Source organism: Schistocerca cancellata, chromosome 7, assembly GCF_023864275.1.
Source record: "Schistocerca cancellata isolate TAMUIC-IGC-003103 chromosome 7, iqSchCanc2.1, whole genome shotgun sequence".
NCBI classification, from domain to species: Eukaryota; Metazoa; Arthropoda; class Insecta; order Orthoptera; family Acrididae; genus Schistocerca; species Schistocerca cancellata.
In genome coordinates this window covers 552607652-552635037 of record NC_064632.1, presented here as the reverse complement: position 1 = coordinate 552635037, position 27386 = coordinate 552607652, and the positions used below count along the sequence as shown (strand labels likewise).

At 37.9% G+C, this 27386-nt stretch overlaps 1 protein-coding gene across 1 annotated transcript in view; it reads left to right on the top strand.

The window, feature by feature from the left end:
- LOC126091934 (5-oxoprolinase) overlaps window positions 1-27386 on the top strand; it is a 158327-nt gene that overhangs the window by 107514 nt on the left and 23427 nt on the right. Inside the window, exons 16-19 of the mRNA XM_049907256.1 lie at window positions 7216-7327; window positions 11498-11722; window positions 17196-17439; window positions 23355-23452. Coding sequence (XP_049763213.1) covers window positions 7216-7327; window positions 11498-11722; window positions 17196-17439; window positions 23355-23452 — 679 coding nt within the window. The remainder of the gene's footprint in view (window positions 1-7215; window positions 7328-11497; window positions 11723-17195; window positions 17440-23354; window positions 23453-27386) is intronic.

The window sequence follows — 27386 nt, the reverse complement described above, 5'->3', positions numbered from 1 at the left end:
ATAACCCCATGTCAGGGGAGACTTACCAGATGGGATGAGAAGAAACAGGAACTACTGTAGAGATTTTGGTAAAGTTTCACAATAGACTTATTGACTCACAAGGAAGGTTTTTTGTGTATATTTTATAAATATTTGTTGAAAATTTTCTGCACTATGATGAATTACAGTTCGCTATTGTGTTTTTCTGCTTGTATATTAAGGCTGCACTTGGGAACTACTGTACAGATTTTGATACTTGCAGTGCACTGGTGCCCTCATCTTATTGACAAATGAGTGGCTGCAGAGCCTTTGATGCACGGTCTGCATTCTTAGCAGGTTGTGGTTGGGGAGTCTGCTCACACCTTTAGGCACTGTGGTATGCCAGTAAGTGGGATGTGCTGCTTAAAAGTGATGATATTCAATTACCTAAGGTTGTTATTTGACTTTTAATCATAGCTGTTCACGGCGCCCTTTAAACAAAAGTACTGGTATGCCAGATAAGTTGATAGACCATAGATACGTAATGCCACCTGTGCAAAACTGGGGTGGGTTGCTACTAGCTTGTATACGGTGCTGGACTGAGTCAAAAATTTATTTTGTAGACTCATCTGTTTATCTACCATTATTTATTTCTTTGAAATTATGAGACTGAATTGCTCATCAGTTTATACCTTTAGGAAGTGAACTACAGTTACTGCTGATTGCCACATATAAAAATACACAACACTACAACAGCTTTTGGAATTATCAGTTCCTTCTGCATAGAGGAGAAAGGGATAGTTTGAGAAACATTAAAATGAAACACTGGTCAATTGTAGGTACAGAAAGAGGAAGACCCAACTGTTTTGAGGAGCAGGGGAGACAAAGACCTGAAACTGCTGAACTGGTGAAGCATTGCCAAATGTTGAAGCCAATTTTTTTTCTCTAACATAACTAATATCTATGCCACGTCATTTAGGAGGTGGTTATTCATAAAAGTCGCAACTTCCCATTCATTTCACATTTCTCTGCGAGGAAGGAAGGAAGGAAATATTGCTTCTGAAAGTGTGGCAATGTTACTTATTTTTGTATGCACCTATCAGTGTCATTGATATTTCGTCTCCTGAAGATACATATTGTCCAGTAACTCTACTCATAATTTTATAGTATGCTTGAGTGAATTTTCCTTCTTATACAACTTGTGTATGTCTTCTTTGCATTTCAGCCATCTAAGGACCACATTAATTTTGTCCAACTTCATTTCTTCTGGGCTTTAGGATTCTTAAACCTCATACTTTGCAATCTTATTCACTCTTTATGTCTGCATGCTTTCATGGCCATTGTCATTGAATCAGTTTGAAGAGGAATACGATTCAGCTTAATGACTTACATGGTTTTGCTATCCACTTTTCCCATTTTTTCTGGAACCCGTTTTACCTCTTGGATCCAGCTTACTTTGTTTCCCTTGTCAATGTGTCAACTTCACATGGGCCATTCGAAGGATGTGTCCAAAGAACAAGATCCTACTTTTCCTGACGGTAGAAGAGATGCTCTCTAACTGGGTGTACAGGTTCTGGTTGGCTTATCTTCTGTATTGGCTGTCTCCTATTCTTTGAGGTCCCAATACCCTCATAAGAACACTTTGTTCTATAAATTCTATCCTCTGAGGTAATCATGTTCTTACAAGGGTCATATGTTCTCGCTTTAGGGTGAGTTATCGTGATGATTGCCATTTACTGTGTATTCACAATAGAGGAATGTAAGCCTCATTTAGCCACTTTACTTTGGAGCTTCGTGGTTTGATTAGTTGTCTCTTTTAATAATTCTGGCACTATCACCGTACCGTCTGTGAATGCCAGGAAGTGCATCTGTATTTCTTTTTTTGTTGCATGCAAATCACATTTCACCTCACTCCTTTCATTCCTTGTCACCATTCCCTAATCCTCACATCAGGGATTAAAGTCTGTCTGCTTGTCTGACTATAGTTTTGGTTCTGAACGACTCTTGCTTCTGAAGGGCTCTGAGAATTCCTTAGAACTTGAAAGTGGATAGCACATTGTTTGCAGTTTGTTTAATCAGTTTGCAGAATTTTCCATCCAAACTGATGTCCTCCAAAGTTTGATCAGGTTCACATTCAAGATCTGTTCTGTGCATGATTTGCCCTTTCCAACTCCCGTCTGGTACTCATCAGTTTGTGAATTTAGTTGATTTTCCTCTTTTCAAAAATGATTTTGAGAATATCTTGTAGGTCACTGTTACTAATTATATTCCTGTGTAGTTACCAGCCCCTGACTTCTCCTTTTTTGTGTGATGGTTGACATCCACCTCTGGAAACTGCTCAGATGCCAAGATTTTTGTTTATAATATGTATTAGTTTGATCTCTTTTTCATTAGTACATACATGTACAGCATAAATGAGACACCAATAGTACTTAAGATCATGAATGATGAAATGGAGTATACAGGCAGTTGTTGAATTAACTGAGTAGTGAGGGAAGGATTTTTGGAATCATATCTCTCAATTTGGTGCTAGATGAGGGTTAGTCTAAACCTTTGTGAATAATAGTGGTGTGTTTTTCAAGTTCTGATGTTACTGGATGATAAAGAGAATACTAGATGATAGCTAGTACACAGTAGTGATGGGTTTGTTGTTGTCATAGGACAGAATGGCATTGCAAATCTTTTTCTTGACTCATCACGCACACTGTTATGTCTATGAAGGCTCATATTTGGACAATTCCGGATAACTCCAAGGCTATACAGAAGAGGCCTATTGACATGGGATCAATGACAGCTCTCAAAATAGAAATATTGTTTATGATTGGTACATTTCAAATGGACATGGGTATTGCTGAGACAGTTGACAGATTGGCATGGACATCAGGGACTGCAGCTCATGTAATTGAATGATCAAGGGAAGATGATTTGGATCTGGACATTTAGGTAGGGAGAAGCAGACACAGAAACACAGGCCTTCCCTTGAATCTAGATAATAAAATGTCGGCAGTGAATCTGAACAACATGGAAAGGATAGATCACTACACACTATAGAGAAGAGGTGTTAACTTGCAGACAAGGAAAAGAACACTAGAAATTTTTCAGCTTTCAGACAGAACCCTTCATCAAAAGCAGAAAAACACACACACACACACACACACACACACACACACACACACACACACACACACACTATTCCTGGGCCCTAAGGCCCTACTGTTGCTGTGTTTGACTTCAGCAGCAGTCTAACTGGGGCAGGTGGCGGTGGTAAAGGAGAGGTGTGGTGTTGGAAGGGGAGGCAGATTTCTACCATGCTGTCCCTCCCCTACCCACCCAAGTGCAGCCTCCCAGTGCTGCCTCCTAGTGCTGTCCCTGCATCCTGCCACAGGCAGCACAAATATCTTCCCCTGCCCCTACCCTGCTTCTCCTCCCCCTTCCTGCTTCACATCTCTTCCTTGTCTCCACTACCCATGTCAGGTAGATTGTCACTGACATCAGTCACAGCCGCTCTGGGCCTTAGTGCCCGGGGACAGTGCTGCCATCTGTGTGCGAGGTGTCGTCGTTGTCATTGTTGTTGTTGTTGTTGTTGTTGTGTGAATGTATGTATGTTTTCTACCTCTGAAGAAGAACTTTGTCCAAAATCTGAAATATTTCTAGCTTTCTTTTTCATTGTGCCTGTTGTGACTCAATGCCATTTGTATATACCAATAATCAATCTGTCCTTTCCAAATTGTTTTTATTCCATCCTGGACTTCCTGGTTTTCAGTGAATCTGAACTAGACAAGTGGTGTGAGGTGTTGAGTGAGGCTCTGTTGAGCAGGTTGGCAGAGGAAGATACCACACCCAAAACCAGTAAATAACTTTTATAAAAAAGAATCCTTTATTGTTTTATTTTTGATTCCGCTTTTAGCACATTTCTAGCTGTTCCACAGTGAACAATTTCTCATTCTGTCTCCACCAATTCAGAAAATAAGTTTTTGCTGTAACAAAAATCTAACTTCACATTCTTCATGTATCCTGCTTGGCCTTGGCATGAAAACAATCTTCCCATAACAATCAGTCTCTGTGATTGCTACACATCACTTAAAAATAATTCTATCTTTTCGTTTTCCTTCAATCCCTGCTCTGTTCCTACATAATCGCATCTTTTAAGCACAGCTCCTGTAGTAATAGCACTATTTTTCTGTGACAGTAATTTCTTGCATCCCATCTCTAAGATTGAGATCCTTTACCTCCAACAGTTGGAACATGAAATGTTGTACATAAAATTCCTTGGTGACTCAATTGGCTAGAAACTGAATTGATGTAAACATCCTACCAAGCTACTCAAATTTCCTTCAGATTGTTTTGCATATAGCACCTTCTTCTGCAGGTCAGTGCAAAGAGAATTATTTCCAACAGATTGACGTGCTTTGACTTTACCAACTGCTTGATGTGTTTTCAGTCGATTATTTTAGTGGATAATTTTCTCCACTATGATGGCAAGAATGATTTGAAGCATTAATCTTGGAAAAAAAAGAAAAAAAGTGTAAAAAAAAGTAAACCTCCATTCTTCATGAACCTTCCAAATTGTGACTGCAGAAACAATATTATGAGAAGGTTAGGTTGCTACTCAGCATAAAGATGATACACTGAGCAGCAGATAGGCATAATAAAAAGGAAGTTACAACACACTGATATTTGGCCAAAGCCTTCTTCAGAAAAGAAGGGAAAACACACACATTCACACAAGCATGCACACCTCACACACAAATGACCACTATCTCCAGCTGCATTCGCCAGACTGCCGCTTGTAATGTGGAATGAAAGCAGCAGTCCAGAATGGGACACGGAAGGGGGAGTGATAGCAGGGTACAGATGGGGGAAGAGAGGAGTGGTGTCTCAGAGAGATTGCAAGGCTATAAGGTGGTAGGACAAAGTGGCCAGGCACAGCTTTGTACGCTGTTGTGGAGGGGAGGCGGAACAGAGAGTAGAAAAGGGGAGGAGCAGAGAGGGCAGAAAAATGGAGGGTGCATTGCAGAGAGTAGTGCACATTGAGGTAAAAGGATGTGAATTGGAAGGATGTGATACGACAGAGGGGACCGAAACTGTTGGGTAGAGGGTATGGGGACAATAGGCTGTCCTAGGTTGAGGCACCACGTCGTCCACCCATTAATTTCTCCCCGCCCTCTGTCCTGTCACATCCTCCCAATTTATGTCCTCTTACCCTCATTGGGCACTGCTCTCTGCCAATGCACCCATTGGTCTTTTGCCGTCTCTGCTCCTTCCTGTTCTGCTCCCCATTTCCCCATCTCCTCCTTCACAGCCTCCCGACACCTGACATTGCGCCTGGCAGCTTTTTCCTGCTGCCTTTTAGCCCCCCCCCCCCCCCCCCCCCCCCTGTGCTCTGTCAGACACTGTCTTCTCTTCCACTATATGTATCCTGCTATCCCTTTTTGTTAAAATATTAATTAATTATGTCATTTGGAAATGTATTAAATAATAATGTAGCTGGCTAAATAGCTGGGTTGTTAGAGGCTGTTTAAAGATAAAAATTTGTTAAAAAATGCCAAAAATTGGACAGCTTAGTTACACACACCAACTATGTGCAACTCCAGGATGGCACCTGCATCAGTACACCAATCAGATCACAAACTGCCACTGAATATGCTTCACAATTAAAAAGAAGTGAAATGCTTATGGCACAATATAGACTGCCTTCATTTAGTTGCAATAGTAGGAAAAGGATAAATTGTTACTCACTGTAAATATGGCTTATTGAGTTGCAGAGAGGCACAATAAAAATATTGTTGCACATTACAGCACTAGGACAAAGCCTTCTTCAGCAAAGGAAACACACACACACACACACACACACACACACACACACACACACACACACACACACACACACACTCACACTCACACACAGACCACTGGTAGCTCCAATTGGAATGTGACTGTCGTGTCAACAGCAATTCGGATTGGGGAGGGGAAGGGGAGGGGGAGGAATAGTAGAAGACAGGTGGGGGAGAGAAGAATGCTGTCTGGCAGGGCGTGTGGTGACTAGAGATTGCCAGGTGCAGGTTTGGGGGTTGGAGTGTGGGGGAAAATATAGGGAGTGGAAAAGGAGAGAAGCAGGGAAGGGGAAAGAGCAGGTGGGTACATTGGCAGAGGGGCACACAATGAAGGCAAGGGAATATGGAAAGGGAGGAGATGGTAGGATGAGGGGGCAGAAAACTGTTGGGTGGAGGATGTGGGGACAGTAGGTTACTGTAGGTTGAAGTAAGGATAATATCTGGAGCAGAGAATGTGTTGTGAGGATAACTCCCATATGCAAAGTTCTGAAATGTTGTGGTTGAGGGGAGGATCAAGATGGCATGGGTTGTGAAGCAGACATTGAAATCTAGCGTGTTATGTTCAGCTTCATGTTGGGCCACAGGGTGGTCTACTTTGTTTTGGCCACAGTTGGTCTGTGGCCATTCATCCTTTTGGACAGCTGGTTGTTAGCCATACCAATATAAAAAGCTGTGTAATTGTTGCAACAGAACTGGTATATAACATGGCTTCTTTCACAAGTGGCCCGGCCTGTGATGGGCAGTCTCTAGTTCCTGCGTGTCCTGCCAGACAGTGCTCTTCTCTCCCCCCACCCATACCCTGCTATACCTCCTCCTTCCTCGCTCCACTCCAGATTGCTATTCACGTGACAAGTCGCAATCTGGTTAGTCCTGCTGGTGGTAAGTCATGTGAGCATGAAGTGTGCTTGCTTGTTTGAATGTGTGCACGTTTTCTTTTCTGAAGAAGGGTTCAGCCGAAAGCTCAGTGTGTGCTTGTCTGCAACTCCATGTGCCATCTTTACGTTGAGTAGCCATCTATATTTTTCATAATATTGTTGATATTCCAACCTAGACTTCCCATTTTTTGAAGAATTGCACAAATATTCATAAATCTGAACAGTGCACTTATTGACAAAGGCAAGTTGAACAGTACAACATTTTGAAAGTCACAATGTGAGAAACATTGTGGTAAAAACAAGACTGTATGGATGCATACAATTAATACCCCTTAATAAAAAAATAAACACTCTTAATGATAGTCTTTATGTTGAACTTAATAAAGTTTGTAATAATTGCCTCTTACTGCTCCTGTACTTGTTGCTTTCCTTGCACTCTTGAATGCTCACTCTGAGTGAGGTTACATTTACAGTGAGAGTGAATGTAAGATCATTTGTCTTCCTTGTTAAGTTCGTAAGCTGGTATGAATGGAATATTACTTTTGCAGTGGTACCGGGCCTGAAGTATGGGGGAACTGCAATGCCCCCAGGGCAATAACTCTGTCTGCTCTCATCTATTGCCTACGCTGTATGGTTGGGCATGATGTCCCTCTTAATCAGGTATGAGATTTATGAGTGCAATTTGATTCACAATAAAACTTCATATAATTTTGCTATTTTGTTATTCTAAGTACCAATTTTTGTTGCCAACATTCTGAATCTGCTGGTGACTAGGTGAATAATTATCATTTAAAATTTTCTCTTCTGGAACTAGAATGAGAATCAGATGAACATAAGATGTAATTCCAGTCTCTCTGATGGCCACTTCCCCTCCCCCTCGCTTTTTCATCATTGTCTCCTGCCATCTCTGTAGGTAATGACCTTCCTTCTTAACCTCTCCCAACCTATCCCTCTTTTCGCTCTAAGGAAAGAACAGATAGTACTGATAACCAGGAGAATTTAGTGTACTTTTATGTGGATCAACTGGCAATGCTAAAGTACTGGTAGGTAATTCTGTCTTATAATTGTATAGTATTGTTAAAATTTCATTATGATGAGAATTTTTCCTATTGATTGGCAGTCTTTGATTGTTTTGGAGGCTGCCATCTTGAATGCAACTTGTAATTTTGAAATGGAAATTGGTCCATAGAGGACTACGAGAGGAAAAACACTGGTGCCTTTCCTTAGAGCATAGCTTTAGTAATGACCAGTATGCCATTCTTATGGGTAGCATGAAACCTGATCTACAGCCTGCAGACCACTTTATAGTATGTGACAAGTCTTACTTTGTGAACCACTGTCACTTCATCCCTTCCCTGTTCTAGTTGCAATGGTTCATGGGAAGGAAGATTGTTTGTAAGCCCCTGTGTGAACTCAGATCTCAATAATTTCACTTCATGGTCTTCTCACAAGCTACACAGAGGAGCAAGCAATGTACTGATTTATTCTTCTAGAACTGTATGCAGTTGGAACATTAGCAGTAAACCATATTCTGATGCAGAGCACCTCTCTTGCAGCATCTGTCACTGGAACTGGTTGAGCACCTCTGTGACAACTTTTGAGCTAGCTAAATGAACTTCTAATAAAGTGTACTGGCTTCCTTCGATGTTCTCAATTTTTTTTTTGTCAATCCTCTATGGTACTGATTCCAGGCTGATCAGCAATATTCAGGTGTTGGTCAAATAAGGGTTTTGTAAACTACCTCCTGTGTGGATGGACCTCACTTGCTGTGGATTCTTCCAATGAATCTGTTTGGCGGGTGCCTTACCTGTGATTTGTTTTATATAGTTGTTCCACTTTAAATCAATCTGTGTGCCTACTCCTAGATATTTTATAGGTGTGACTGCACCCAGTAAGTGTCTTCAATCATATAGTCATACAATAATCATTTTTTCTGCCTATTTATGTTTAACATGTTACCTTTGTGTATGTTGAGGATCAGCTGCTAGCCCCTGCAGCAACTATCAGTCCTCTGTAGGCCTTTCTGTATTTTACTACAATTTTCTAGTGTCACAACTTCTCTGTATACAAAAGCATCATCAAGTCCGAAAAGCATTGTGGAACTTCAGACGTTATCCATTAGGTTGCTTGAAACTTCTCAGTACAGTCACACAACTGGTCTGATATTCCATGCTTTCAGAATTTTGTTCATTAGGCCGGATACAAACAAAGAGGTGAGGGGGAGGGGGTCTTAATATTATTCAACTGATAGTGGAGATCAAGAAATCTGCATCCAAAATCATCACAGAATCATCTGAGCCTCTGGTTTAAATCTTCCACTTGGGTCCAAATCAAAAGGCTGTGATAGATTCTGGGAACAGTGCTGCAAAACACTTAGCTTAGCCTCCACCTGGCAAGTAAGGCGAGGTGTCTTTACCTAAGAAGCCAGATGCCTGCAGGAACTGAGTAGTGCCTTTGAATCCATGCACTAAATGCCATTCATGCCAGTAGGAGGCACAATTTGCAGCTGTGTGCACTCAGTGCAATTGCTGACAGCAGGGCTCCCTCCACCCCCTATCAGGCAAACAGAGCAGACATTGGCCTTCTTTCTTGACCTGCCTGCTATTTCCCTAAGGGCTCCATCACCAACATAATGTTAGAGCTCCCAATAACAAACAATCTCACACTCTGCACTTGCTCCTATCTTTCAGGAAGATTGGCCTCTGTCCTAACAGACAAAGTGTCTCTTGCTTGGTCAGACATACTTTCAGCAGTGAGCAATCTCACAGACCTGGTTTTGATGTGTAGGGGGGGGGGGGGGGGGGGGGAGACAGCTCAGCAGCTGCATCCCATTTATCCTTCCACCCAGAAATTTATGACTCTACCACTGTTCTGAATTCACTGCAAGTAAGTGTCAGCCAGCCAGGACAGGTGAATCGGGAGGTACTGTAACATTAGGGAGTCCAGATGACACTATAGGCTCTAGAGGTGCCAGAGGATTTGTCTCATGGTGCCCCAGTGCCACCACAGCCCAGGGCTGCAGCCTAAAGCTTGTAGATCGTGTCGAACACAGATTCCAGCTATTTTTGGACAGTAACCAATTCCTCCTGCACTCATAAACAGTGGTGCAGTCCCTGTCCATCTTCAGACAATTTTTGTCTATCTCATGATTAATATAACACTAGCCAAAGCAGTCACTTAGTACAGTCTTAAGTTCTGCTGCTACAGTACTTCGGATATTTGCTACATTACAAAATCAGCTAATGCAGTGCAATGCACTAAAATTTAATGGTCTTAACACAAGCCAAACACTGTGAGATTGTCCTGACTTCAGAAGAGAGAATCACTCATATTACCTCCAAGAATTTAAATCAATGCCACTCAGAGAAACCACCCATCATTATCTGTTGTGTTGCAGTGAAACGTCTCTCAAAATTCTCTTGCAAACAAACTGAAAGTCAGATAATTTAAAATAGCTAAAGTTGAATCAACATCAAATGCTATTCTAACATTATTCAGTAAGACTTTAGAGTGCAATACTCATCACAAGTTGGGTGAGCTGTACACTAGTGATGCAAATTTCAGCCACATGATAATCGCACTCTTACAAAATGAAAATGTGACATCCCATTACGGATTATTCAGATTGTCTTTCTCAGTTTGTGGGCTTGGTGACTCAAAAGCTAGATGAAAAACTGCCATTTCTCCCTATAATGTACTGTTTGTGGATAGAGAGGTAAATAAACAGAACCACAGATACTGGTCAGATGTCAACCCTCACTCGATGGAGCCTTTGAACATAGTTGGTGCATCAAAAGTGATGGTTTAGTGTGTGATATGCTGTTCTTGTGTTGTTGGGCCCCTAATTGTTCAGCATACACTGACAGCAGACCAGTCCCCTGCAATTGTTAGAAAAGATGTGCTGCCATTGCTGCTGTCATTTTCAACTTTGTTACAGCATGGTGATGGCCCACATGCTTATGGGCTAGCTGTCCAGGCATTCCTGGATATGCAGGTTTTGCAGAGATGGATAGGTTGTAGACATTTGGTAGATTGGCTGTCATATTCCTTGCATTTAAGTTAATTATATTTCTACTCCGGGGCGGCACAGAGAGAGGGAAAGGGGGGGGGGGGGGGGGCAGAATGTGATGGCAGTTGTGTGTGCAGTATTTGGAAAGCTTACAAACCTTAGGGACTGGGTTGTTGAAGCATGTGCTTGCATACTGGTGCATGTGCATGTATGAGGAATGGATGTTGTGGATGACAGCCAACTTAAGACATACTGAGTGTGTCCTGTAGCCTTTGTGTGTTACTACCAGCATTTGCCTTGTTCTGTACAAAATGTGACAAAGCTTGAGAATGAACAAAGCTACGTTAAATGGAAAGGCACCATTGTTTTTCTCATGCAATTCTGTATCTGTCTGATTTGTCACACAACCCCCTAATGATCTTAAAAATTAAGAGTTGCATCCACAATGGAGGCTTCCAAAATGGCCGCCATGTCGGTTTTACCCCTCTCTCATCCCATACTGCTTGGCTTTAAGTTTCTGTTTATCGACATATTTTTGTTTTAAAAGGGTGATTCCATACCTGTTATATGAAAAACTGTATTAAGGAAAACTTTGATATTGGGCTAAAGAAGTAATTCAGTGATGTAACAATTCCACAAAATTTACTCCTTTTCTTACCCATTATTTTATTTAGAATGCATTTAATAACACATGGAAGAAAATTAAGGCTGAAATTACCCTTTATTTATGATGACACATGTGTTTTTGATATTTTACTCTTATTTTGCATAATAAATAAGTAATGCATATATTTTCATATCCACATATTTGTTCTCAATAGGGGTGCTTGAATCCAGTGAAAACTGTTATACCTTCTGGCTCCATGCTCGACCCTTCAGACACAGCTGCTGTTGTTGGTGGAAATGTGTTAACATCGCAGCGAATTGTAGATGTTGTTCTAAAAGCATTCCAGGTGTGTGCAGCATCTCAAGGCTGCATGAACAATGTCACATTTGGTGAAGAGGGCTGGGGATATTACGAGACAGTTGCTGGAGGTGCTGGGGCTGTAAGTATAGTTTAATTCTCTGCACCACTAGTGACCAACTAAGATCACTGTCATTTAATTGTTTTCTTTTATATGTTAATGTTTTGTCTCTGGTTATAGTGTAGGGGAACAATTGTTTAGAAACATCATCATATATTAAATTTTTACAGTGACAGTACTGCACTGAAATAACATTTTACTGAGTAATATTCATTCATACAAAAAAAGTTTCCAGAGTGTGGGATACAGAACAAACACAAAAGGAAAGCAGTAACCCAAGAGCTATGAGTACTTTTTCATCTTCACTACTTTGAAACGTAACTCTTCTAATGAACAAATGCTCATAACTTTTAAGGTATGCATTTTAGAGCACATGTTTACTGGACATTTTTTCTTGTTTTGGTCCATACTGCCACTTCCCAAAATATGGAAAGCAAAGAGCTTGCAGTAGAAGAGATTTGTTTCACAGTATCGAAGATCAAGAATTGCGTATAGCTCTTAAGGTATGTGTTTTAGACCCCATGTTTACTTGCCTCTTTTGTTTCAAATGGTCATTCCTGTCATATACCTGAATATTGACTATCAATTCTACATCCTGTATACAGGAGGAGGAGGATTGGCCCAAGAATGGATCCCTGAGAATCATCTTTTTTTTTCATCTTAGAAATATATCTTAGTATTTTCCTTTAGTTCATGTTTTATTTGCATTTTCTGTTTCCTGTTTGTCAAGTATGGTGTGAACCATTTTAATGCAGTTCCTGTAATGCCATATACTTGGAGCTTGTCCAATAGTGTGTTGTGGTCCAGTATGTCAAAGGCTTTACTTAAGTCTAAAAGAATGCCAGTGGCACTTTGTATTTTGTCCAGTGTTTCCAGGGCATTTTGTATAAAATCGTAGATGGCACAAGATGTAGATTTATTTTTCCTGAATCCCTGCTGAGCATCAGTGAGCATTTTGTTTTTCTCTGAAACTTCCACTAATCTATTAAATTATTTTTTCTATGATTTTGCTAAACCCTAATAATAAAGTAATTGGTCTATAGTTTTTTATATTTGATTTGTCTCCTTTCTTATGAATAGGGGCCACTTTAGCAATTTTTAAACTGTCTGGAAATGTGCTGTCAGAAAGATGAATTGGCTATGTTTGTAAGAGACACAGAAATGTTTTTAATACATTGATTTATGATGCAGTCAGGATACCATCAATTCCTGATGACATTATCTTAACAGTTCATGGAACATGGATGATTCCATCTGGAGTTGCTTCACAAACATAGATTGAAGAGGAACATGACTGCACTTTGTTTTTCTGTTTCATCCTAGTATCTGTTTTGTCTTTGACTGTCAAATTATTTGGGATGTCTGTATAGTAACAGCTGAAAAGATTTTTGATGTGTTGGGGATCAGTTAAACTCTTGTTCAGAATGATATTTTCCATTTTAGGGGACACTATATTAGTTTCCTTCATTATTGCTGTCCATACTTCTCTGACTCTATTATGAACTTATCATTGTTTTTTTTCTTCTTTGGCATATCAGTCTTTTGTAGATTTGAATGTATTTCTGAATGTAGCTGTTCAGAAGTAGGGCATACATTATTGTTTTTCCTTTATCTGAGTAGTTCTCTTTCCCTCGTGCTTGAGATTTTGATACATGATATTCTCCCCACTTTTCTTTTGGTAGTAGGAAATTGAATGCTTCTATATTATGTGTATTGAATTTCCATGCTGTTACAGTTCTTTTGTAGTTTTGCGTTGGCTTCAAGTAGCTTTGTAGGGTAACAACTTGAGCTTCATTATCTGTAAGGCTTGTACTTGTAAATTTTGCAGTACCGTTTATATTCACTAATATCTGATTCAGGGTAATGGCAGTTGTTCTTTCGAGTCTTGTTGGTGTTGTCATAGTCCATTTTAAGTTGAAAGTGCCTGTGGGGTTGAGCAGTAGATCTTTTATTGTACTGGTTCCAAGAAAATCAGTGTTGAAGTCCTCAAACAATACTATTGATTTCTTGTCTAGATGGAGCCTGTTTAGTACATATTCAAGCTTATTTAGGATTGACTCAAAATCTCTGTTTGGGGAGCAATAAATACATGCTATAACTGTATTTGCCTCACTGACTCAATGTGCCTTTCTGCACTGAGACGATGAAACCTAGTAATAGATTTATCTTTTAGACCCAGATAGACGAAAGTTACTGTACCTCTATTTTTATAACTGTTTCTACAGAAATAATTTTCTAGTATGTACCCTGGTGTAGAAAAAGAGACAATTTGGTCCATATTTAGCCAGTGATCTGTAATGCACAGAACTCTGAGAAAGTGGAGTTCTGTATTTTGTGAAATCTATAGTTGCCTAAGGGCATTTTTGTCACACCACTAACCTCATTCTCGCATGATAAGGATTTGTTCATAAAAAAATCATCTGTAGGGGAGCTAAAGTCGTCTCCTGAGTTGCTGGAGTATGAATCTTTTCTTCCAGTGAGCTGTGGCCTGCTTGTGCATAAGAGGTTTAGTGTAGTGTAGATTAGTTTAGTTATGTTCTGTAGATAATTTTCACAATTACTTTATCAATATGATGTGGAACAAGTCAGATCTCAAGAGTATATATACACACATGAACAGTGCTAATATTTATATTACTGAAATTTTTAGTTCTACACATGCAACTACATTTAGAGGTACAATTTTTTTTTAATTTTTTTTTATTACCAGTTTTGAAACAGAAACACATCCATGGAATAGGAGGAGTTGTCCAAAAGAAATGATTTTAAGCTAGATTTAAAACTTGATCTGCTACCTGTTGGGCAAATGATAAAAGATTTTTGTTGCTGAATAATGTACTCCTTTTTGAGCAACTGACAGCTTCAATAATGGATAGTAAAGGTCATTTTTCCCTCTAGTATTGTACATATGAACATCACTGTTCTTCATGAATTGAAGTGGATTATTTATAACGAATTTCATTAGCGAATATATGTACTCTGATGGTGCAGTTAAAATACCTAACTCCTTGAATAGGTGCCTACATGACATCCTTGGTTGAACACCACTAATTATTCTCACTGCTCTCTTTTGTGCAATCAATACTTTATGTCTAAGTGGTGAGTTACCCCAGAAAACTATTCCATAAGAAATTATTGAATGGAAATATGCAAAGTACGTTAGGAGGCTGATTTGTTTATTACCAAGACTAGCAATTATACGAAGAGCAAAAGAAGCTGAACGTAATTGTTTGAGAAGCTCAGTAATATGTTTGTTCCAGTTCAAGTTGTCATCAATGTGAACACCCAAAAATTTGGAGAAATCTACCCTGTTAACTGAACCCTGTTCATATGCTACATAAATTATGAGTACAGCTCTATTCGATGTACAGAACTGGATATAGTGAGTTTTTTTTTCAAAATTAAGGGAGAGTCCACTTCCTGGAACCACTTAATAATTCTTTGAAAGACATCCATAACAATTTCTTCAGCTGCTCTTTCTGGAATGGGATTTATTATAACACTCGTGTCATCTGCAAATAGTACTAGTTCTGCTTGCTGAATGTTAAGTGATGTCATTCACATGAATAAGGAACAGCAGAGCACCCAAAATTGAACCTGGTGGGACTCCCTTTGTGATAACTCCACATTCACTAGACTTTAGCACCCTCCCAACGTTATTTGTGTTATTCAGCACTTCTTGCTTTCTGTTCATTAAGTAAGATTCAAACCAGCTGTGTGTATAGCCTTCAATTCCATAAAACCTGAGTTTTTCTAAGAGTGTAACATGATCCACACAGTCAAATGCCTTGGAAAGATCACAAAAAATACCAACTGGCAATAATTTGTTATTTAGGGCTTGTACTAATTGATGGGTAGAATTCTCAGTTGAGTAACCCTTCCAGAATCCGAACTGTGACATGCTGAGTAAATTATTTTCACTTAAATGTGAGACTACTCTTGAATACACAACTTTCCGAATATTTTAGAAAATGAAGTCAGCAATGAGATTGGTCTATAATTATTTAAGTCACTCTTGTCCCCTTTCTTATGAAGAGGTTTGACAATTGCGTATTTCAATCTGTCTGCAAAAATTCCCTGTGCCAGTGAAGCATTACATGTATCACTAAGGACTCCACTTATTAAATTAGAACACCACTTCAGAATTCTGTTAGAGACTCCATAAACACCACGTGAGCTCTTGTTTTACAGTATATTTATAATTCTCTTAATTTCAATGGGGTATGTTGGTGCTATTTATAAAGGCCTGAAGTCCCGGGGAATGACATTTTTAACATATTTTGTTGCTTCTTCAACTGAACCCTTTAATCCTATTTTTGCTGCTACATTCAGAAAGTGATTGTTAAAAATACTTACAGCTTGTGAATTATCACTCACAACATCATCATTTCACTTTATTGCTATGGTATGCTATGCACTGTCAGGCTGCCCCATCTCGCATTTGACAATATTCCATATAGTTTTAATCTTATTATCCACATTATTAATTTCTGTCAGAACACATAAGCTTATCAACTTCTTAATGACTTTCCTTAAAATATTTCAATATCTTTTGTAGTAAGCAAGTAACATTGGATCCTGACTTATTCTGGCCTGTACATATATTTTCCTCTTCCTCTTACACGATATCTTAATTCTCTTAGTAATCCCTGGCTTACTTGACCTTGTAAAGGCTTTTTTTGATAACGTTTCAGAAAAACAACTCTCAAATATTGAGACAAATTTGCAGTGGAACAAATTGAATTTGGCATCAGCATCATTTTCTGCATATACTTCATCCCATTCAACCTCCTCTAGGCTGTATCCTGTTTGCATCAATAAGCCTCCCTTCCCTGTATGAAACTGCCTCAAGCCTGTAAGGTGCTATATGTGTTATTTCCATTGATCTTTTCATAAATGTAGAAGATGTGAAGATGGGACTGGTTTCTTGATGATGCATCTTCTTATTTCACATAGTTGGTTTTGTTTGTTTTTCAGACTGACAACAAAGAAAGAGTCAATTAATGGGAGCTCTGTATGGTTTTAGGTTGTTAGTATATATCAGCTGTACTAGATTATTATCCCATGTGTGTGAAACTAAAAGTACAAAAGTAATTAAATGTTTAACACTAGAGTAACTAGTGGTAGATCACTTGGTAAAAGCTTGGATATTTTGCTAATAAAAGGCACAAAAACTTGTTTGTTAATGTTCAATGGAGGTGACAAATATCTTTTTTGATCAGGCAGAATAACCTGAACATACATACAGTGAGAACTAAAGTTATTTGGAAATAATGAGTAAAATTCAAGCTTTCAAAAGTGGGAGTCCTTTTATTGTAGATGTATTAGAATATATGAATCTAAGTCTATGGATGAAACGTCTTTCATTCTGTGATTGGTTTTCAAATGCAAAATATTCAAAATTTGTTCATGTCAATCAGATGGTGCATCGTGGCTGTTTACTTTTATTGACAGACATTGCTAGAATGTTTCAGAGAATAATCTTCAATTTCAGGGACCCACTTGGGATGGCCGAGGTGGTGTACACTCGCACATGACCAACACACGAATTACAGATGCCGAAATCTTGGAACGACGCTATCCCGTGGTGCTGCAGAAATTCTGCCTCCGCGAAGGTTCTGGAGGTGCTGGCTTGCACAGGGGAGGTGATGGTGTTGTGAGGGAGCTGCTCTTCAGGAGGCCAATGACACTCTCTGTTCTCACTGAGCGCAGGGTGTTCGCACCCTATGGCATGGCTGGTAAGTTACAGCACACAATATATCCTGGAGGTATACTCATTGTTGTATGTAGGAACCATATGACAGATTTTTTTATGACAATGTGTAGATGTGGGCACCTCCTTATTTCAATTATCTCATTCAGTATACTAATGGTTTACAGTTTTGTTGTTATCAAAACCTGTTGTCTCTTAAAAATAAATAAACACTTTCAGGAGGTTCATAATATGCATAACACGAATGTTACTTCTGCTGTTCTATCTTGAACAGTGTGTGTCAGTTCCACTGTTTACGCATGTGAATTAGGTTTAATTTAAGTAGTTCCTTAATTTAAAGACAGCTGAAGGCCCATGATTTAAGACTCAAGGTAAAATTAATTAAATAAATTAAATAAATAAAAATAAAATTAAATAAAAAAAGTATGTAGTCAAAATTTGGGACCTCACAATAGTTATGCCAGAATTTACATTGAAAAGTGGCAGCCTCTCCAAACTTCAAATTTGTTTAACATAGGAAATTACTAATTGCAAGAAAAATGACTGTGTTACTGTGAAGCTGGAATATTGCACTTAAGAATGGTATAGGTCCGTATACTGAAATAGGTCTCCTAGCTCACCCCAAATTTGCAGTTGTACTGCATGATAATTTTTAGTTAGTGATTTTTATAATTAATATGCTCTTTAGCCAAACTAATTATACCATTCGATTCAGAATAATCGTCTGAAAAATTTTATTACTAAAGTTACATTGAACTAAGCCTGACTATGAACCTGAAATTTTCATGTGTCTGCTGCATGTTACAAAATGGCTATCTCAGAAATCAAATGAATTTTGGAAAAAAATGCTAATTATTAAAGGAAGAAAACGTAAGATATGGTCATGTGGGTACCCAGCTGGCTATGTCTCCAACTCTAGACATACAGTGATTTAAAGATGGGTATCTACCACAATCACAAAATAAATATCTTTCCCATCTTTGTGTAATATTGATTAAATAAAAAGGTAACTTACACCGCACGCAGTTGGACACAAATGTTCAGAGTTTGACTCATACCTTCTCAGTAGGCAAAGGAAATTAATGAATTATTTGAAATTTCAGCAGATGTTCTGAAAACACATTTAAATTCAATATTACTCATAGTATGTGACTATCATTCTTCAAGAGAATCTGTCAAGATTAAATTTATTCTTTTACCTTGGCATTAGCAGCTGTAAGGTCTGTGCTTTCTGGTCCGTTATTATTTTGCCATCACCATTCAGCATCTGTTGCCTGGGTTGAAATATTGCATAATGTCTCATAAACTCAAATGCAGCAGATTTTCAAGAACAATTAACAACATAATTATCCCATAATCGTAACCCTAATTCCAAATCTTAACAAATACTTGTTCTAGGTTTACATCCCCATTGCAAAGGATAAAACCTTCTCTGTTGTTAGTTCAGATTGTTTCAAATTTTGTTCATGCTATTTCCTTTTTTATTTATGAATAGGTTATTTTCTTTGCACTATCTTTCTGCCATTTATACGTCATCATCTCTGGCTTTCCTTTCCATGCCAATTACTGAGTTGCTACACATTAGTAGAGTTATTGAGTCACATTGTATGATTGCCTTTTGATTTACATTAGAGGGCATGTCATTTATGTACAAGATAAAGAGTGGAAGTTATAGTGCCAAACTCTGAGATAACCCAGAAAATGAGGTTAGATACTTTTATTAATTTTACCAGGTTTTTATTTTATTTTTACACACCATTGTCTGTTCTTAACAAAAATTTTTGTAATATTAAACAGTGGAAGGTCCAGGTTGGAATATCAACAATTATAAAAAGGATAGACCTCTACTCACTCTAAAGATGACATGTTGAGTTGAAGATAGGTACAAAAAGACTATTATTCACAAAGATTTTGGCCAAAGCTTATTCAGAAAAGAATCGAAAACACTCACATTCAAACAAGCATGCATATGTCACCTTTAAGGTGACTGCTATATATCCTTTTTATTTTTACTGATTTTTGTAATATTAGCAACTTTTGGAGAATTCTATGACAACCTCAATCAAAAGCTGTGTAGAGATCTAAGTGTACACTGGATACTTACTTCTCATCTTGCAGGCCTGGTCAAGTTTGTTATGAAACTTACCAATGCTCTTCTTTTGAATCTCCTCTTTTGTGTCCGTTCTGTGACTGATTTAATATGTTTTGTTTCTCACTGAAGTTTATTCCTTAATTGATTTTTCTATAATTTTAGGGAGAATAGTTGTAATAGTTATGGAGTTGTTGTTTCCTGTAATCGGTATATTTGTATTAGAAGGTAGATTCTCCCATGAACTGCTTTTGGGCCGTTGCTGCTTCAATGCTGAATTCCTTGCAGTTAGAGATCTGTTGCAGAGTGTAGTCCCATACCTTGGTGTTCACATAAAACTGTTCTCGGACTTCTATTGTTAGTTCTGCAGTAATATGCTACATTTTTGTATCCCACTAGATTGAAAAGATTTAATTCACTTTCCTTTAACCCCAAGCTCTGTCATTATGAAAATATTGGATTCTTAAAAAGCTAATAACACTTATATTTCTTCTGATTTATTAAATGCATAGTGCAGTATTTTTAAGCTGAAGTTACTTTGATTGTTTTGCTTTGTATATTGCTTTTTTTCCATATCTTTGGCTACTAAAATTTTGATCCTTTTGTATGTGCATTGTGGAATTTTATTTCCTATTTTTGTCTTCTTTGAGGATGTCACTGTTTTCCTTCATCTGTGTACACTGCTTTACACTAAAAAAGGGACTACTAGCTCACTGTCAAACTAACTGTCATCATATGCAAGTTCTTTATTTTAACTGAAGCCATTGAAATATCTTGAGAATTACATATTGCATGAAAAAAGTTATAATTCCAGTTTGTTTCTCTTGGAGAGGTACATCCAGAGATACTGCAGTTGACCCCCCACCCCACGCACGTGTGGTGGGGGCAACTTAGAAATCTTCAGTGGGAACATCCATTTTTTATTGAAGATTACAGTTCTGTGGCAAAGGCTACATATTTTTTGTCTGAAGCATTTTCTTCATTTCACCTTCGATGGCACTGTACCTGAAGGAGTAGAATGGGTACACAGTGGCCCTTGAATATCCAGTGCCAAGTGGGACCCCGCCTCCATGCTGCGAGGTTAGGACAGGCCAGTATTTTGTAACTTCTAATTGGAAATCCCATTCGTAATGTTGTATACCTCCGACATATTGAACAGGGTACTACTCAACGTTCTGCAACTTTTTGCCTTTTATGGGTCTTTTTGTTCTTTTTTCGTTGTTTTACCATGCTGACAATCTGAGTGTCATTCTTTATTTTGTAGAGTATCCGGTAACTATCTCCCATGGCTATCAGCAAGCAAAAGTATATTGCACTTGGTTAAGGATTTTCAGGTGTAGTTACTGCATCTTTCATGGTGTGTACAGATTTTTTAATCAGGGTAACTGACTTTTTTTTCATCTTTCTCTACATGTTCACTACATTTGCGCGCTGTAGGTTTATTGTTGATGCTTTCTTCTTTCACAGACTAGTTTGTCTTTCTATTCACGTGCTGTTTATGAAGTTTGTCATCCTTTTTGCACTCATTACTACTTACCAACAGTATTCTGTACCTATCTTTATGTGTGAACATTGTTTTATTTGACAAGTCTGACATCTGTTTATTACTTATTTTCCATTTCTTGTAAGTCTCCTATCTTACATTTCAAAATGTACTTGTTGTATTGTTTGGAATACGATGTGAGTACTGCACTTAAATATTTTCTCTCTCTATATATATGAAATATCATCTCTTTGAACATTCAGTTATTTGGAGCTTGCAACGTTCTTCATTTAGTGTTTTGCTCAAGTGACAACTAACAACAGTTACGTAATTGGAAAAAATGCATTTTTGACCATCAGATGTTTAAAAATGCTATTAAAATGCATTTTTTCACTACTTTCATTTAGCTTCTTGATGGCTCTTTACAGTTCACACAAGCTCTCATTTTTATGACAGAATTCTAACTTCCATTCACTTGAAAGCAATGCACAACAACACCATTTTGTTGCCACATACTTTCATATAGCAAATGGAGCATACAGAACTTTATTGAATGGTTATTTTAACAGGCGTAAGTGACAGCTTGTTGGATACTCATCTGTACACAGTTCCGTGTATCAATCTTTTCAACTTTTAATAATGGAAAACAAGCAATTCAACAAAATACTTTACTAACTTCAAATGCCTTGGTCACTTCTGAACAAGAGTAGTGAAGAGTTCTTTCAGTTTCCTGTCATTGTATCAAGTTAACCATCAGCAATAGAACTTTACTGAAATGCAAGTGCAATATTTGTTGGATACTTAAAATTACTGAGACATGTACAGTTAATCACTTAATGTTGTTATCTGTGTAATATCTGTTATCTTAATCATATCTTGCTGTACAATATCTGAATTATTCTGCTGACCAGTAGACAGAGTGACTCATAGTGGGGGGGAAAAAACTGTTCTTCAGGATGCTTATCTTCATGCAGACTGAACCTTTTATGTACTGCACTATGCACCACCAACAGAAACTAACTGTGATAGACTCACACTGGAACAGCCTGACAGGCAGCACTGAAAAGTGTCAGATCCTTGGAAATGAAAGATTCTCAAGAAGACCTGAGCTGGTGGGTTTGGGGGAGGAGAGGGGTGCAGAACCAGTGTTGGTTTTGCAGTGAATTGTAACATGAATTTGAAATTTCATGATAAGCAGCTTTGGGTACACTTGCTACAAGCCTGTATTCATTACATGTTCTGTTTTTCTTCAGACTGCTACATCTGTCTGTATGGCAGGGTAAGATGTGAGTTTAGTTTGTGAAGATACTTTTTCTAGGGTGTTGGGGTGGAGGAGAGGCACATCTTCCCTATCCTACCACTCAGTGAGTACTCCTGTGGGAGCCCGTATAGCTATTTAGAGCAATATTATTAAAGGCTAATTTTTATATTATGGTGTTGTAATAGCTTTTAAATCATGCTTTAACACATAGAAAACACAAAGAATACAGGGTTTAGGTAAAACATAATGCAGAATCCACTGTAATTCAATTGTGGAGTTATCGAGGAAGTGGAAAATTCATATGTAGAAGCAGTGATTGTACCAAAAATTCAGTTCTTGTATGTTCATTCCATTTGATTTGCAGTACAGTGACCACATTTGTTTCCATAAAGCACCCATATACACATAGCAAAACATTGGTCAATATACTTTTGTGCATGAGAAATGAAGTTGTTGTTATTTTGAACCTATTTCACAAGCACAAATGAGTCTTCTAATCAAAATTAATGAAATTCAAATGATTTTTGTCATGTATGTAAGGTGGTTGTGACACCAATTTACGTCAGACCAATTGTTTGGATCATCTCCATTATCTGAAGCTGAGGAATATTATGAGCTGAAATTTAGTTAGTATTAAAATTACTTAGCATTAACAAAGATCTTTAAATCATACTTCAGTGTAGCACGATTTGTCTGAAGGTGATGCATCTTTTGTGTTGAATGTGTTCATCGGTGTAGTAGAAATATTAGCATTTTTATTCATCTGTGGGCCACTTCAACGAGGATATTGGATAAAAAAATTTACATACTTATAGATATAGTTTGCCAAGGATTGCACAGATAGTCAGCCCTGATCTTGTAGTAGGAACAATCCTGGTACTTGCCCAGAGCAATTTGGAGAAACCACAGAAAACCTGACTGAAAATGATAAAAGTTCACTATGCAAAAAATTGATTCAGAATTTTGAAATCTGTGCCAATACCCACAATACTAAAAGCTTTTTGTTGTTCTAAATTTGTGGCATATTTTAGCTATGCAGTCTTGTCTCTCAAGGGTGCATAGAGAGTATGTGATCTTAAATGTGTATTTGTTTGGGATTTCTCTCAGGTGGCAGTGCAGGTGAAAAAGGTCTCAACTTAATGTTGAAGAGGGATGGCCGTGTAATAAACCTTGGACCGAAGACTGCTATTGATGTTGAACCTGGAGTAAGTACAGCTAATGCACACCAACCAGTAAGCTTAAAGGAAAGTGTCTTGTTGATATGTTTCCTTGAGTGACAAACTCATAACTTTTCATTACTTAGTTGTAATGTATTTCCTATGACAGTATCCTACTGAACAGCAAATTAAACTACCTAGCAAAAAAGTACTCTTAATTTGAGTGGTATTGGAGGGTTGAATTGGACCATATTTATTTGGATATGAAAGTTTGCATGAGAAAAGTAAAGATAAAGCTATCTGGTTGATAAATTTTGCTACATCACCTGACATGATTATTAGTAGCACTGCCTTCCCTCATAAACATGTGCATAAAGAACTCTGGAACAGTAAATCAGATTGACCATGTTCTCATAGATAACAGACATAGAGGAGTGGAAATTAGGTAACTTTATGATCTAATAATATGAAAATGAGAATCACATTGAAGGAAGCCTCTAAAACAAAATACAGGCCTGGAAATGTGACCAGGTATGATTGGGGAAACATAATAGCGACAGAAGAAATACGAAGTTGAAGCTTCATACTGATTCGAGATTTAAGTAGCATGGGAGCACATTATGAAATGTTTGTTTCAGTGCTGGAATAGAATAAAAGAAGTAATAATCTACAGAGAGTAAAGAAAGGCAGGAAGAAGTGGTTTGATGAAGAATGTGAGGAAGCTGAATACAAGGTTGTGATACTATGCAGAAAATGGCTACAAGCAAATAGATAGGAATTATCAGGTACAAAAGCAGGCTAATGAAATAAATCAGAAGAAAAAGAAAAATACCTAAAACAACAGACTGAATCTGTTCTTGCTTATCATTAAAATAATAACATTAGGAAATTGTTGGGGCAGTCAACAAAGTTAAGAGGTTTTAATTACAAATGTAAGGTGATGAAGGATAAGGATGGCAATGTGCTAATTGAACCATGCAAAATGTTATCAACAAACAAGGAACATTTTGACATTATACTGAGCTTTTCTGATATAGAATCACCAATTACAAATTACAGCAGCAGCCCTAATAATGACCAAAGTCCAGAACTGACACAAAAAGAGGTACTGGAAAGTATAAAACACCTTAAAAATGTGAAGGCAACTGAGAGTGGTGAAATTCCAGCTGAGATGCTAAAATATGGAAGGGAAGCACTGCATAGATGTTTCTGTCACTTCATATAGGTAATCTGGAAAACTGGGACAAAACCAACAGAATGGCAAGAATTATCAGTAGTCCGGACACATAAAAAAGGAAACGGTGATGATTTCAGAAACTGTAGGGAAATGTCACTAACATAGCCCATAAAATTTTATTTTGTTAATGCTAAACTGCTTGAAACTATGCACAGAAAATATAGGCAGGGATTATCAAAATGGCTTTCAAAGAAATTTGCTACTGACAGTAGAACACAGCCAGAACAAAGACCACATGCCTAATAGCTGGTATGACCATCTCTGACATGGTTGTGGCATGGAAGCAATGGGGTCTTGGTAGATCGCTGGAGGGAGTTGGCATTACACCTGCATCTGTTAGAAAGAATGCATCATAATTTGAAATGCTTTGAAAATTAAAATGTTAGAGCCCACACTACAAACAATAGGTCTAGATTAAGTTGTACGGTAATAATTTGGTGGGACATACTTAAAGAAAAGAGCTACTGTAAATGTGATGTGATGAGGCAGACTACAAGCTAAAGTGTCTTCATCAATTTTGTAAAATAAGTTAAGAGATACAGTAATTCCTGTAAATTCCAGGGAGGGGGTGATGAGTTCTTGACGCCATGTTCATTCACACCCCTGATGTGTTCAATTGGGTTGAGATCTGGTGATGTGGGGTCAGCACATCACATCTGGGTAATCCTCATGCTGTCACAGTAAGCAACAATAATGAGCATAATAATTTCCAGAATGCTTCAATGAGAAGCCCCTCTGGTGAGAATAAAAGAGGATCAAACAGTTTCAAGAATGTTCATGGAGAAATCATTTGGCAGCAGACCAAGGGGATGACCCCCTGGGTCATGGGTAAATGAAATTAAAACAGTATGCAACAGGATGGGTGTAAATAATTGGCGGGATGTAACACAACACAGAAGCATTTGGAGGCAACATGACAGATTTACACTGGAGCTTCAATTCCCTTAGAAGCCAAGAAGAAGAAGAACTTAGGGGATATTTGCTTTAAATACAAGATAAAAAATAGGCTTCTTTTTGGCTCTGTGATGACAAGAGTTGTTGTGGATCACTGTAATTGTAGGTTTTCTGAAAAAAATTGATGGCATGTGCTGATTTTTATTTTCCAATTTCCAACTGTAGAAAACTGATTGTACTGTTCTCTTCACTTTTGATTGTGAACGTGATGCTGGGATGCAATTTGTTGAATTATGGATGGAATGTATGTATTTCTTGTTTGGTTCCATCAATGAGAACAAGAGTGTCATCGACATAGCCTAGGTGGTACTGAATTATCATTCTAAACTGTGGATATTAAGGAAGTCATTTAGATTTTGTCAAAGAATATGTTTGCATGTAATGCTATACCAGTGTGGCAAAAATAAACAATAAAACAAGCAATCTTGTCTATATTTTGTCATAAAGGCTGCAGGACACAATGAATACAAAAATATTCAAGTATCTAAACATACAAATGAAGCTGCAACAAATGGGAGGACTTCAGAGCTTGAAAATAAATCTTTGAGGCAGGGATGTGATAACAACATTCATATTATAAGATGCATTTGTAAATTACCAATTAAAGCATTTTGAAAAGTAAAAACTTTTACTATAATGTGGTTTCATTAATGGGAAATTAAACTTGTGATGATGTTGACTCTAGTACCGTTTTTGGAATTCTGAAAGTTGCAAGTATAAAAACAGGAGACGGAAGGTTGTTAACAACTTGCACAGAAACCAGACAGCAGATGACATGAAAGGGGGCAGTAGGGGTGGGAAATGAGTAAGACAGGGTAATAACCTATCCCCAGTGATGTTCTTGTCGTACATTGAGCATGCAGTAATGGGAGCAAAGGAAATTTTTTTATTTTTTATTGTTTGTTTGCATTTTATATCCCTAGTACATCACCTGTCATAATTTCTTTTGCTGCTGGAACAGCAAAACGTATTTACTGATTTTAGTATGTCGTTTCCTTATCTACCTCCCTCACCCATCTGATTTAATTTGACTACATTTCATTAAACTTGTTTTACTTTCTTGATGTTCATCTAACAGCCTCTTTTTTCTTCAAGACTCTATCCATTCTCTATCCGTTCGGTTTAACTAATGTCAGATATCATAATAGTCTCTCTGAACTTTGATCCCTTTCCAAATTTCTGCTCGGTTCCTTTACTGCTTGCTTAGTGTGCAGATTGAATAACATTGGGGTGAGCCTTCAACCCTGCCTTCAACCAACTACTGCTTCCCCTTCATGTCATTCAATTGTTATAAGTGCAGTCTGGTTTCTGTACAAGTTGGGTACTTTTTCACTCTCTGTCTTTTATCCCTGCAACCTTCAGAATTTCAAAGAGTGCATTTGAGTCAACATTGTCAAAAACTTTCTCTAAATCTGCAAATGCTTTTTTAACCTATCTTTTAAGATAAGTTGTAAGACCAGTATTGCTTTGTGTTTTCCTGCATTTCTCCAAACCCCAAATAGATCTTCCTTGAGGTCAGCTTCCACCAGTTCTAACACTCTTCTGTACATAATTTGTGTCAGTATTTTGCAACCATGACTTATTACACAGATAATTGGTAGTATTTACACCTGCTAGCACCTGCATTCTTTGGAATTGGAATTATTATATTCTTAACAAAGTCTGAGTGTATTCCATCTGTCACATATATCTTGCACACCAGGTGGAATTGTTATGTAATGCCTGCATCTCCCAAGGATCTCATTAGTTCTGAGAGAATGTTGTCTACTCCACGGGCTTATTTTGACTTAT